General features: G+C 42.6%; 1 protein-coding gene across 5 annotated transcripts in view; it reads left to right on the forward strand.

Annotated features, from left to right (window-relative positions):
• Nucleotides 1-13,631, forward strand: part of NRP1 (neuropilin 1) — a 139,405-nt gene that overhangs the window by 111,474 nt on the left and 14,300 nt on the right. For 2 of the 5 annotated variants that reach the window (XM_050939037.1, XM_050939038.1), the window contains exons 11-13: nt 1,271-1,415; nt 6,295-6,378; nt 9,369-9,428. In XM_050939037.1, the coding sequence (XP_050794994.1) occupies nt 1,271-1,415; nt 6,295-6,378; nt 9,369-9,428 (289 nt within the window). Of the gene's footprint in view, nt 1-1,270; nt 1,416-3,498; nt 4,291-6,294; nt 6,400-9,368; nt 9,429-13,631 lie in introns of those variants that run through there. The other 3 variants (XM_050939035.1, XM_050939036.1, XM_050939039.1) reach the window with 2 other exon arrangements.

Below are 13,631 nucleotides of genomic sequence, written 5' to 3' on the forward strand. Positions count from 1 at the left end.
GTCTCATCCAAACAAGAAGGGTATCTGGCAGCTGCTTTTCTTATCAATGCAAAAACGAAGCTTCATCCTGAATGACTAAGAGCTGGAAGTTCCCTTAAATGTCACCGTAATCTCAAATTTGGATTCCAGTTCAAAGGAGATTTTGATTAGTATTGCAATTCATCCAGTTCTTATGCAGTAAACTCTCAGCTGCCCTATACACAATTTGTTGCTCTGTTCTTTTGTCTATCTTGTACTTCAGTGAAATAATTTTATGAGTAATGCTGGAATTCAGGAGATCTGGGTTCCATTTCTGGCAGTGCTACACAGTTCCTGTATGATTCTGGGCACTTAGTACTCTGTTCCCCATCTGTAAAATGGAAATAATATTTCCTTTTTCCTACCATTTATTCTCTATATTTGGAATGTAAGTTCATGTCAGGAACTGTTGTTTACTGTGTATGTGCTGTATGTGGATAGCACCTAGCACAATGGGGCCTTGATCACAATTGGTGCCTTCAGGTATTAATGAAATACAAATAATAAATAGTAATAACTTGATCTATATACAGAACTTCCATTTCACTGACATCATCAGGAGTCACAAGCAGTTGAAAACTGCAGTATAGCTAAGGGATATAAGGGACAATGCTGCTGAGAGATGAGATTTTTGTCCCAAAGGCATGTCCATCAACCTGCTTTGCCCTCTTAAATTCTGTGGGGTACTTTTTGCAGCTGTCAGTAGGTAGTTTTCTTTGTTCTTATTCAAGACCAGTGTCGCTGGAAGAACTCTTGCAGCTATTGCTCCTGGAGTTTAATTTACATCTTTTTGAAATAACTATAACTTATGAAACTTTGACTCTGTCACTGGGGGAAATCAGATTAAAGTTTTTTTCTTGAATAGTTGGGTTATTATTATAACTACTTAAAAGGTGACAGGATCTTTTCCTCAGTCATTTCCCCCCCATGAAGTGCTGAAAATATCACCCAGTAAAACCCCAGATCAGAGTGTCATTCAAAAACATGTCTCATTAGACACTCAGCTCCTGTTATGACCCTGATAGATTGGTTGCTACTGAGTTTATGAAAAATGAAATGTGTCACTTTTCAGAGAAGCTTTAACTACATGTTCCTTCCTCATTTAAGAATAGAAAGTCAGGCACTTATTAAATTGGTAGGATTTGGCCTACTTCTCATCCAATTCAAATGCTAGAGACCTAAAAGAAAAAAATACAATTGTTGAAAGCGATTTTTTTTTTTTTTAACGAGCAGCATTTGTCATGCCTTGCAGACTTTTGAAGGCAACACCAACTATGATACACCTGAGCTACGGACATTTGAACCCATAACAACCAGATTAATCCGTGTCTACCCTGAGAGAGCCACACATGGAGGACTGGGGCTGAGAATGGAACTACTGGGCTGTGAATTTGAAGGTAATTGCTCTGACAGAGATGAATGAATTTATTAATTATTTTCATAGAGATACACTCTGGCTTGGACAACTGCTGAGCACAGCCGCTCCCATAGGAGTATCTCATGGGACTCTTGCTGTAGTAACTGCCATCAGTGCTGCTTCTTGGCCTGCTCAGCACCCTCACTGAGGACATTTGAATATGTCTGCGGAACTAAGTTATATATTATTCTTTCCACAATACCTTTTTTGAATCCTTGTGATTGTCTCACTGCATAGAGTCTTCTGCTCCTTTAAGCAATCTCAGGATTACTTGTATAACACAAGAGGGGTGTGCAGCACTTTTTAGAGAGACCAAAGATGCATCCCTACCCCCAAGTGGTTTGCAATTGAGGTTAGTTCTATGACATGACACAGGAAGAGAAGGCTTCTAAGAATGGGGAGGCAGATTTACACAAAATAAGATGATGAGGACACTTTCTGCAAGGTAGGCATCATGTTATCCACTGTGGTGGGTTTGATAGATTGGTTGAGTGGTTGTTATTGGTTTTTGTTTGTTTGGGCTTTTTGCTAATCAAGGCCCCAGTTCTGATCAGGCACCTAAAAGACAGATGGCCAGGCCAAGCAAAGTCGAGGAATCAATCCTGCAACACTGCCCTGCAGTATCACAGTGGCTTTATTTCTGTTATACCAAAAAAGTGATGTGCATTTGGTCATCTTATCTGATGGAAGATAGTGCAGAAGGGTGGCCATTACAAACCATAAAGCTGCTGATCGTCTACATTATTCTTATTTATATTTATGAAGCACCACTATTCAAGTCTATTGAGGTTCTTATACTAGTCCTATTATAGTGGTATCTGAGCACCTTCCAAAGATAAATTAAAGCATCTAGTATATTACATGGTTCCTTCTCTATTCCATTCCCCAGGGTAAAGTGTGGGAGGTGTGATTATTAAAGCCGATGAGCTATATGCTGTTATTTGTGAAAGCCGGGTTGAAGAAGTGTGATTCACACTTGGCCTGCAAAGTGATGAGGTTGGAGGGAGTTCTGTTTCTGGGGCCATTCTCAATTCCTGTGGGAGTTCTCAGTTCCTGCAGGTCATCGCCCTTGCTTTTGATCAAAGAGAGAAGATACAATACTTGCCCAAAAGACGCTTGCTGTCTATGTGTGCAATCATTCTCCCATTGAACTCAATGGCAGTTTTGCTAATGATGTTCATAGGAACAGAATCAGACCCTAAATCAGACACACCAGACTACATAGTACTCTACTCAGAAGGAAAGTGGGAGGGCATAAAGATTCTCCCTTCTGTGTATTCATTCAAGGGCTGAGCAGAATCACAGTCTTTATGCTCACCTGAACACAAAGGTGAGCGAGGATAGTGCCATTCGAATTACTAGCCACTCCAAAAGTGGTGAAGAGTTGAGTCCATGGCTCCACCACACTATCCTGTCCTGACAGCAGAACTGGCTAGCCAAAGAAGGGATATAAATGGTGATAGTGCCAGCAATGCCCCTCTGCCATGTACATTGGCCAAACCAGACAGCCTCTGCGCAAAAGAATAAATGGACACAAATCTGACATCAGGAATAACAACATTCAAAAAACCAGTAGGAGAACACTTCAACCTCTCTGGCCATTCAGTAACAGATTTAAAGGTGGCAATTTTGCAACAGAAAAGCTTCAAAAATAGACTCCAAGGAGAAACTGTAGAACTTGAATTGATATGCAAACTAGATACTATCAACTTAGGCTTAAATAGAGACTGGGAATGGCTGAGCCATTACACACACTGAATCTATTTCCCCCATGTTAAGTATCCTCACAGCTTCTTGTCAAATTATCTTAAATGGGCTATCTTGATTATGACTACAAAAGTTTTTCTCCTGCTGACAACAGTTCATCTTAATTAACTAGCTTCTTAGAGTTGGTTGGGCAACTCCCACCTTTTCATGTTCTCTGTATGTATATATATCTCCCCACTATATGTTCCATTCTATGCATCTGATGAAGTGGGCTGTAGCCCATGAAAGCTTATGCGCAAATAAATTTGTTAGTCTCTAAGGTGTCACAAGTACTCCTGTTCTTTTCTTGGTGATAGGAAAGGAGACACAGAAGAAGTCACAACAACATGAGCTGGAGAAGGATCCAATGGGAAAGATTAGCAGGAAGGTTTGCATGCAAGCAGTTGCCTTCAGAGAGGTTAGGATGAAATAAGAGCTGAAATGCAGGCAAAAGTGGGATTATACCAGGTCCTCAAGGTCAAGATAAGAAGCTTGAACTTGATGCAGAAGACTAGAGGAAGCCAGTGAAGGGATTCATAGAGAGACATATCTGACTTAAGGAACAGATGAACTGTGTATAGAGTTGCCAACCCTCCAGGATTGGCCTGCAGTCTCTTGGCATCGGCACTGATCTCCCGGTGACCACTGAAAGCAATCCGGGAGATTTTAATAGGATATTATAAGAAAATGACATTACATCATGTTGGGGGAAAAAAATCTCCCAGAATAGCTCCAGTCAGAATTGGCAAGCCTAACTGTGCTTCAGTTATGTAGAGACCAGTTCTTGTATGTAACTAGAGCTACAGTGTGCCTTTAAGGCACAGACCTGCACACGGGCCCTGTGGATCCACCATGTCTCATCCAGAATAGAGCTGCTAGAGGAACCTCAGTCCATCCTGGAGTTTCTGGCATACAAAGGGATTGCATAACCTGCACCTGGCATGGATGGCCAGCTCTGTGGGCTAATGCAGAGGAGAGAGGAGTCCAAGAGAGACACACATTATTGCATGAGCTTTGAGTACAGTAACCAGTTGTTACTGAAAATAGCAATATTCCAGAGTAGATAAAAGCTTGGATCAAGCTCCCTGTGCTGATTACATTGAGCCAGCTAACAGCACCTGCCATAGCTACACACTCCTGATATAAAATGTAAATCTTATGTTTAAACAGTGTGTCTGGTGTCTGGGTTTTGTGATTTCCCAGTTGTTATCGCTGTTTGTTCGGGGGACATTGGGTTTTAGCTACGTTTTCTGGCACCTTTCACAAATCACAGCTCTTAATTATAATAACAAAAGGTCAGACCTTTATTGGACAGGCAGCGGCTATCAGAATATCATCACCAGCCATAAGCAAATCATGTGGCCAGCAGGAGCTACTGACATCATTAACGTCTCATATTTGTGAATATCTTTAAAAAAATAACCCTCAGACCTGCAAATGAAGCAATAGCGATAGCATCGATAATGATGCTTTCCTGTCACTGTTACCCTGTCTATACTCAGACAGTTCCTCTCCCACACAGGCTCTGCAGGGAGCAATTATGTGTTGCCCACCATTTTTAATATTTTAGTTATACAAATACCAGGATGATGCTTAAAACAGTAATCAGAAGAGTGGTATTGGTTTAAAAATTTCAAGGATTAATATTTGCTAAGTAAACTCTATTGCATAGAGTTTAGGAAAGAAGCACTAAATCCAGATCAGCATAATCCTAAGTGTCAAATTTTGTCCTGGCTGGTGCTGGAGCTAAATGGGAGCAAGGGATCCTGGCAGAGGTGAAAGTAAGCCGGTACACCCCGGTACGGCGTACCAGCAAGAGCTGGTGCACTGTACCGGGGCAGCCCAGCTTCCCCAAGTAGCACTTTAATTGTAGCCAGAGCCCCGCTGCTGGAGTCCTGGGCCCTTTAAATAGCCCCCAGAGCCCTGGAGTAGCGGAGGGATTCTGGGGCTATTTAAACGACCCGGGCCTCCCACTACCTCTACGGCCCCAGCCCTTTAAATAGCTGCTGGAGCCCTGCTGCCAGAGCCCTGGGGTAGTGGTTTAAAGGGCCTGGGGCGGTAGTGGCGGCCGAGCCCTGGGTCCTTTAAACTGCTGCTGGAGCCCCCAGCTGCTGCTGCTACCCCGGCGGGGGAGGGCACTTACCAATACAGGGCAGGCCAGGGCTGGTGCTGATCCCGCCTATTCCCGCCCCTTCCACCCAAGGCCCTGCCCCTCCCAGGGGCCAGAGCCGGCCCCAACCCAGCCCTGTACCGGTAACTCCCTATTTCTACTTTCACCCCTGGATCCTGGAGATAAATCCTATGATCAAGTCAGGGCAGGATTCTGCTGGAGAGGACTGCTGGAAACTCATGGTGTCTCCCAGGCTAATGCAAAGATGTCCCAAGGCTAGTGCATGCTCCTGACTGATGTGGATGGGCTGGCTAGCAGAGTCCTGGGCCAGCCTCCCTAATGAGAAATCATGCATGCCTGTGGCTGTGGTGCATGGGCCCGCTGGGCAGCGGAGTCCCTCTCCTGAATGTGAAGTAAATACGCTGCTCTGTAGAAAAAAAGGCTTCCTCTGCCTCTTTCTTCCCCTTCACACAGGCTTCTGCACAGGCCCACATTCCACTTCCCCAAGGGACCTGGTATGGCCCAGAGGTAGGCCACTAGTGAAGTATTTTATATGTAGTAAGTGAGTATGCAGTAGTCATTCCGCTCCTTTTCAGAGCATTCCTTCTCACAGATGCACCCACAGGCACACTGCTCTGCAGCAAAAGGATGGCTCTTGTACCAAATACAGCACCACCTCTCTTCCCCTCCCACTTGCCCTGCCCTCTACTCTACCGGATTTCACCCTTCATTAGTAGAAGCATATCACTCATCAAACTGTGAATAATACAAGGATGTTACTATGATTAAACCCCCCCATGCACTTCAGATCAAACACTCTTAATGGGAGGTTAAAGGGTGCAGGGGAGGGGGGCAGTGAATAGCAAGGAAATGCAAGGTTATTCTTTTCACCTACTGCAGCACATTGAGCACAGTATACTTTGTTTGTCAAAATCGTGCAGCTGAGACTATGACAAGTCTCCAGAACTCATTTTAACTGAGTAACCCTGGGATTTTGTTTCAGCACCTACATCCGTCCCTACCACTACAGAGGGCAATCCTGTGGATGAGTGTGATGATGAACAGGCAAACTGTCACAGCGGAACAGGTGATGACTACCAACTGACAGGTGCAGAAACCATCCTCATTCCATTGCAGCCTCATTTTAGTTCATGTTGATCACCAATTACCAGCTAAATGTCTGTCTTGCTTGAATCACTCATGATGAATGGATATTGGTATGCAGTTTGTATTGTCTGCACTGTCACAACATAGGCATCTGCATTTTATATGTGACAAGACTTTTGATTGTCTTCTCCACTGTGTAATTTTTGAGGCAAACAATAGCGACTAGCAGGCAGATAGGGCATTTTTGGACCAAGATTTGCATCTAATCAAATGCCCTATTTCACTTTTCCTCAGGAAAATAACCCTGCACAGACCTTTAAGAGAAGTTTTATTCTGATACCAAGGGTAGCTTGCCATCTGGGGCAGGATTCCCCGCTCAGCCATTGCCCTTTCCCAGGAAGCCATTGAGTAAACAAACACACACATTCACACATGAACTAGCTCTTCTCCATCATCCCTCCAACACAGCCATATAGGGGGTGACTGCCACAGACCAGGTGTTTATGTTTCTTTTTTGTTCTTGTGCATAGAGCCCCCTTCCCTCTGCATACGTTGGGGCTGCATAGTCAGCTTAGGTATATTTCTGGGGTTTACGTATCTTGGAGGATTATGTTTCTGGTCTATTGGAAAGGGCCCTCGGTTAGCAGAAATATACACCTACACTTGCACCAACAGGTCTTATTTTCAAACCGTTACAAGTTATTGCACTATCACTCCCTTCCATGGTTAGCCTACAAAATCTGTATTGCTTCCTATATCCATTATATAAAATATGGCTTAAATTTGGCACTCTGTATCTGGGAGCACTTTGGATAACCTTAGATGGTTGGGGTGGGGGGCGCGGCACTGGAAGCAGTCAAGAGCAGATGCGAAAAATCTGCACTTTCAGCACCCATCTCCTTCTGAGCCTTCACTGTATTTCCTGTAAACACAAGTTACAAACAGAGGGGTTTATTCATAGTTAAAAAAATACAGATCTTCTGAGCAGAAGTGACACTGCACAGTCCCAGTCCCTGCTTTTCAAATTGCAGTATCCCAGCTGATTTTTATTCTTTTGAAAATAGCCAAAGTGGTGAATCTGAAACAAAGAAATACCATCTAACTGCTAAATAGTTCAGAAAGCTTTCAGCATCAGTAAACCTTTGGATTTCTTGCATGCATATATCTCCAGAGCTGATTCAAAGAAATCAGGGGCCTTGTGTGATCACATTCGACTGGGGCCCCTAGTTGCAAGGCTCAAGTTTAGGAGCAGATGATGAGTGGCTCAGGTGCCCAGTCTGAGGGGTGGGGAGAAGAAGGAAGGAGCACACAAAGAGCTTCCCTGTTCACTCACATTCACAGTCCCTGCTCTCCAGGGAGAAAGGAACTGCACCCCCATATGCCTCTGGGGACAGGAGGATATAAGGCCATGGCCCCAACCATCCACACTGGCCAACTCTACAGTACACCACAGGGAGCAGTCTGAACCATCCAACACAGTAATGCAGCCTTCAGTCTTCCCTAAGTGTGAGGCCACTTGGGGAGGGAACAGAACCAGGTCTCCTGGCTCTCAGTCCAGTGCTCTATTTCCACTGAACTATTTTATAGAAAGCTTGCCAATTGTGCTAGGCACTATTCAGACACATGGTATTTTATGGAGATAGTATACATAATACAAACATGTAATGACACTAATTTAATTATTTGAGTGCTTTTTCAAACTGTATAAAATGAACATTTTATGCTGTGTAAATTGTGTGCCCCACTACGGATACTGGACAGGGGAAGAGGTGATTTTTCAGCTTCTTCTCTTCTTTTGCTAGTTTTCAATTAGCATGTGAAATGCTTACATTCTCCAATATATAACTCTGTCAGATTCACATGCTTGATAGTTTTTACACAAATGAGTATCAAAATAACCTTCTCTGACAATATAACTGTCATTACACTCTAGACCAGATTCTTCCCTGGTACACTTTGGCCCCGAATATAGAAAAATTATTTGTGTGTCTTCCTGCATCATCATCAGACTCTCCACTATATCACTCGCTCAGACCGAAAACCAATATAGCTTGGGCACTCAATTTCATTAAAACTCACCATAGGCCTCATCTCTATTACACGTAAAACTTGCTGATGAGGGAAGGGAGATGTGGCTGATAATCAGCAGTCTATTGCGTCATGAACAAGCGTTCCTCTTCCTTTACTTTTTGTTTCCTTTATCAATATCATGACATCAGCAGTAAATTACTGAGTGCAGGGTGGAATCCAGGCTCCTCCCATTCCTTGCCTACCTGCTTCAAGAAGAAAACATGTGGGATAGTTTCTCCACACAAGATCCAGGCTGTCCATGTAGGGATATAAGAGAAACTCTTCATCCATCTCTTCCCTTCCACAGGCACAAAGTCTGTGTCAGATTCTAGCCCAAATCCAGCTGAGCCTCGTGGAGTTTTGGTGTGAACTCTTCTCACAACTTAGCTGTAAGGCAATGCTGGGGAAGGTTCCTGCAGTGACTGGGGATGGACTAGGTTCCCTAATGTAGATTTTTTCTATCCCTGATTTGGGAGGCAGCATAGTATGGATGAGTGAGCGCAGAAGTGAGTTTTAGGAAGTCCTGAATGCTAGTGCCCCACTCTGCCAGTGACTTGCTGTAAGTTACTTCACTTCTCTGCCTGATTTTCACCATTCATAAAATGAGGACAATCACAGTGAATGTTGTGAGCATTAATTAGTTAGTGTTTGTAAATGGGTTCTTAGATATAAAGTTCTATATAAGTGCTGTTTATTATTTTCTATTATTCTCGTGTTGATGAAGGAAACCAGATCGCTCTCTCTCTCTCTGAGATTTATGCATGCAGATTCACATATGTATGTGCTTAGCCAGATAAACATCTCAGTAATATTTCACACATATATTTAGAAACTTCCTAATGATTGCTGTGTCTTACTGTCCTGTTTCACATGTCATATCATGTATAATTTATTTTTCAGGTGGTACTACAGTGCTGACTACAGAAAAGCCGACAGTAATAGACAGTACAGTACACCCAGGTATAAAAAAGAAATTTTCTCATTAAAAATATAGTAAATTCCTTACCCAAATCTCATGCCAAAGACAAAAATAATGAATTGCAGCACTTCCTGGCTTTCTGTTCCCTAAAAGTCTCTGAAGTAAAGAAGCATCTGGTCACTGAGCTTTGTACTGTAAATATTTAACTCCTTTCATCCACATGTATATGCAGTAGACAGCAAGATTTCCTTCCGCAAATGCCTAATGGGGACAATACTAGTTATAAACTAAACTAACTTAATCACGCCACAAACTCTGTTTAAATGCAGCATATGTGTGACACTGTGTTTGCAAGCTCCAGATGAAAAAACAAACAGACACAATGGCAGATTCACTATTGACATCCCTCACAATTCTGCAAAACCAAGACAAACAAAGTTTTCTAGTTATCTCCACCACAGAGTTGGCAAGTTTACAATATTATTTTCTAGCAAGTACTTTGAAAATGGGGTTATATAAACTGCTACCATAAACTTGCACTAAGAGGAAAGGAGCTGTCACTGACAGCAAGTCATCTTTCCTTAATCAATACAATAGCTAACAGCTTTTACAATCCTTCATTTGCTACTTTCCTGTGCTTCATAGCCCAGGCTTCACAGCATTTGAGTTCTGGCCATTTTTAATATCCTGTACAATTTTTTTTTTTAAAAAAAACCTCCTAAAAGTATGAGCAGCAATTTTAAATGCTCTGCATTAATAGTTGTGGGCTGGTGAGGAGGTCAATGTTTAGTTACTCCCATTTCCTTTAGTAAAACACAGCCAGGCACAGTCTCCCAAGTAATTTATTAACAGGGTGTGTAACTGTGTATCAGTGTTTCCTCCACAATAGGACACCATCAGGCTTTGCTTCAAGCAAAAAGAATTGTGTTAATAATTAGAATGCTTCCTTAAGGACACTGGTGACCTGATTAAGAAGCAAAATTGACTTAGTTTAGAGGTTGTTTTTGTTCTTAATTTCTGAGTTCTCAGGCTGTACAGGTGAAAACTTTCCCTCACCTCAGAATTTGTTGCCCTTGTCCTAGGCATGTATTATTCTGAGCAATGTCCTGCTTTCGAGTCAAGATGGGATCAGACAGCTCTGCCTGCCTGCTCCTGCACCACCTCAATTAGAGGGAACAATCAGCTTGCAGGTAGAGCTGGTCAGAAAAAGTTTGACGAAGCAGTTATCCATCGGAAAATGCTGTTCTGTCGAAATCGAAACACTTTGTGACATCATGTCAATGCTGTCAACATTTTGTTTTGGAATAAAAAGGCGGGGGAGAGGGGGCGGTTCCTAAAACATCCCAGTAGGAGATTTTCAGAATGAAACATTTTGATTTTTCCTTTCAAAATGTTTTTTTCTTTTTAACATTCTTACTGTGTATTATATATTGTAACAAAATATTCTGACCAAACCGAAGTGATTGTTTTTTAATTTGCTTTCACTGAGAATTTTGGGATTTTGTTCCATATGGGAATGAAAACGAATTTGGAAATCTCAAAATCCTCCATGAAATGGAATTTCCACTCTACACACAGCTCCACTTGCCAGTTATGCTGAGTCTTGTTGGCTTGGGTGGACTGTTCCATAACATGACTGACTACTTTTGGCAAGGCAGGGGAGAGTCTTTCAGGATTTCCTCCTCTTTACTGCCCCCTCCCCTACCAGCACCGCCTTCACTTGCCCTGTGATGAGCCAGCATTTTTCCAGCTAAAGACATTGCTCTGAGGCACCCTTCGGAGCTTGCCAATGTTATTTCCCTGCATTGTTCAGTCAGACTCACTTGTGTCACTAGGCACTACTTCCTCCCACAGCATAAGGGATAAGCTCCGATCCCAAACTCCAATTCTCCATGTGGCAGCACATAACAAAGGCTCTCAGGCAGATAGGCAGCCAGATAAAATAGTGATGGTACCTGAAAAAAAGGTTTATAAATTAAAACAAAAGTTCTAGAATCTTTGCACTGCCTCAGTGCAAGACATCCTTAAAAGCTGCATTGAGGGGCAGCTGAGCATATTCCCTAACGTTGTGGAAATCTCTAGTGATGTGAAGGCACTGTAAGTGGCTCTCCACCACCTGGTCCTGTTGTCATAAAGGTCAGCCTTGGACATGGAGTGGCATAAAGGGGGAAAATAAGTTTGGGAGGGATGGGGTCAGGCAGAATGCAAGATCCCTATCCAGATCCCCAGCCTCTGCAGCTACTGGTTGCAAGCAATATAATTTAAACTAGTCTTGAAGTTGGTCTAAGTTATTCCAGGGACCTCTTTAGCCCCCACTGACCCAGGATTGGGAGAGTGACTTAAAGCCACCTTTCTCCACCCCCTCTCCTCAGCTGCACCAAGTATAAATTCAGTACAACAGACGACTGAGCCCTCGGATTCAGTCCTGATTCTATTTAAATCAATGGGACTTTTGTCATTGATGTCAGTGGGGCTGAGAGTTGCAAGGAAGTTAGAAAGAAGAATGGTATAAAAATGCTTAAAGGTTTGAATTTTCTTAGGAAAGGATTTAAACTGCTTGCAAAACTGGAAAAGTGTCTAGTCACCTAGACATCTAATGTAGCATTAACAGTCCTGCCTGCCAAGGAGACTACCCAACAGATGTGATTCCTGTGCCTTGTCAGACCAGTTCTTTTTAAACACCTCTCTTGCAGTGGCAAGGAACCAATTTAAAGAACGAAGTGGCATGCTCAACTCTTGCCTATTCACACATAAACCAGGTTGTGCATTTGCATTGTAGGTGCCCAGTAGGTGTGCACAGCCCTGTGTAAATCAGGACAGTTAATAAATCAAATGTTTTGTTTCATGCAACTGTAATAACTAGTTTAACAAAAGATACATCAGGGAAAATGAGGGGTCAAGAGCCATGACAAGAACATTTTTAAGGTAGAGTGTGTCTGATTCTCTTTACACCAGGGCAACTTTACACCACTGTAGTAGTGTAAAAGAACCTTAAAGTGTGTGAAAATATCATTTCCTCCCAGTTTCACACTGCTTTACACTGCCAGAGTGGTATATGAGAATACAGTAAATGAGAATCCAGTATGTCAGCATGGACGTAGTCCAATTATTTTGATAAATGTCCATTGTAATGTTCAGATACCCCTGATTCACAGCATCTCTGAAGAGTTTTCTTCATGTCCTGAATGCCCCTCTGCTCCTTCTTGCCTCCAGCTGCTACAACTGTAGAAATATGTCAGACTGTGTCCCAAGAAAGATAAATGGACTTGAAAGAAACTCACCCAGATGGATTTTCAAATGACTAGCTTGTTCATATGCAGCATTGATGATTACAGCTGTGAGCAGGATGTAGCTTAGAAGTACGGCCGTTGGCTACTTTCTGAGAGGATAAATTGGTTTAATTCCATACCACATAAACCTAAATTTTTAAAGAATGGGGATTTTGCCACACATAACCAATTGCTTCTAGTACAAACGACCTGATATGCATTTGTGCTATGGCCAGTTTACTCCATGGCTTTGATACAAAGCTAAACTAGCAATTGCTTAACTAATCATGAGAGGATCACTGTAGTTCAGTGGATCTTCTAGTGGCATAGAGCCAGTGTCACAATGCCTACATTTCCTTTCTCACAGCTGCCAACATAGGGTATATGGGGGAATGGCTGTAGCTGACCTCTAGTTACTGTATCACCCCCCGGGACCTTGGACAGTGTGATTTAGAGCAGCGCTACACTTGGTGCTCCTCAGCCAAATGTCTATAGCTAAAATGTCTATTTCTCATTTTATGGGCCCTTTTAACTCCTAATCTCTTTACTGCCCATTCTTGCACTTCCCCATTAAGTTGTTTTCTAAACACACTGAAATGTCTTGCCTTTCTCTCGCACTACTGTTCTGTTTTTCTGAAATATGCATTAGTACCAGGCCAATTTTTGAGAAAACAATAGAGACAGAGCAAGGAATACTTCAAATAACTGCAAGCATATACTGGCCCAAACCCTGATTGCCTAACTCATTAACTTCAGTGGAACTATTCCTGTGGGTTAGGTGAGCCAGAGGTAGCCCATTGAAATCAATGGGACTATTTGGGTAAAAGAAGCCCATTTTCCCCCCAATCATGGTATCTTCCACACCAAAGCTCAGATATATAGAAATTGCCATACTGGTTCAGACCAGGGTCCATCTAGTCTAGTATTCTGTCTCTGACAATGGCCAACACCAGATATTTCAGAGGAAGTTGCAAG

The sequence above is a fragment of the Gopherus flavomarginatus genome, chromosome 2, assembly GCF_025201925.1.
Source record: "Gopherus flavomarginatus isolate rGopFla2 chromosome 2, rGopFla2.mat.asm, whole genome shotgun sequence".
NCBI lineage: Eukaryota > Metazoa > Chordata > Testudines > Testudinidae > Gopherus > Gopherus flavomarginatus.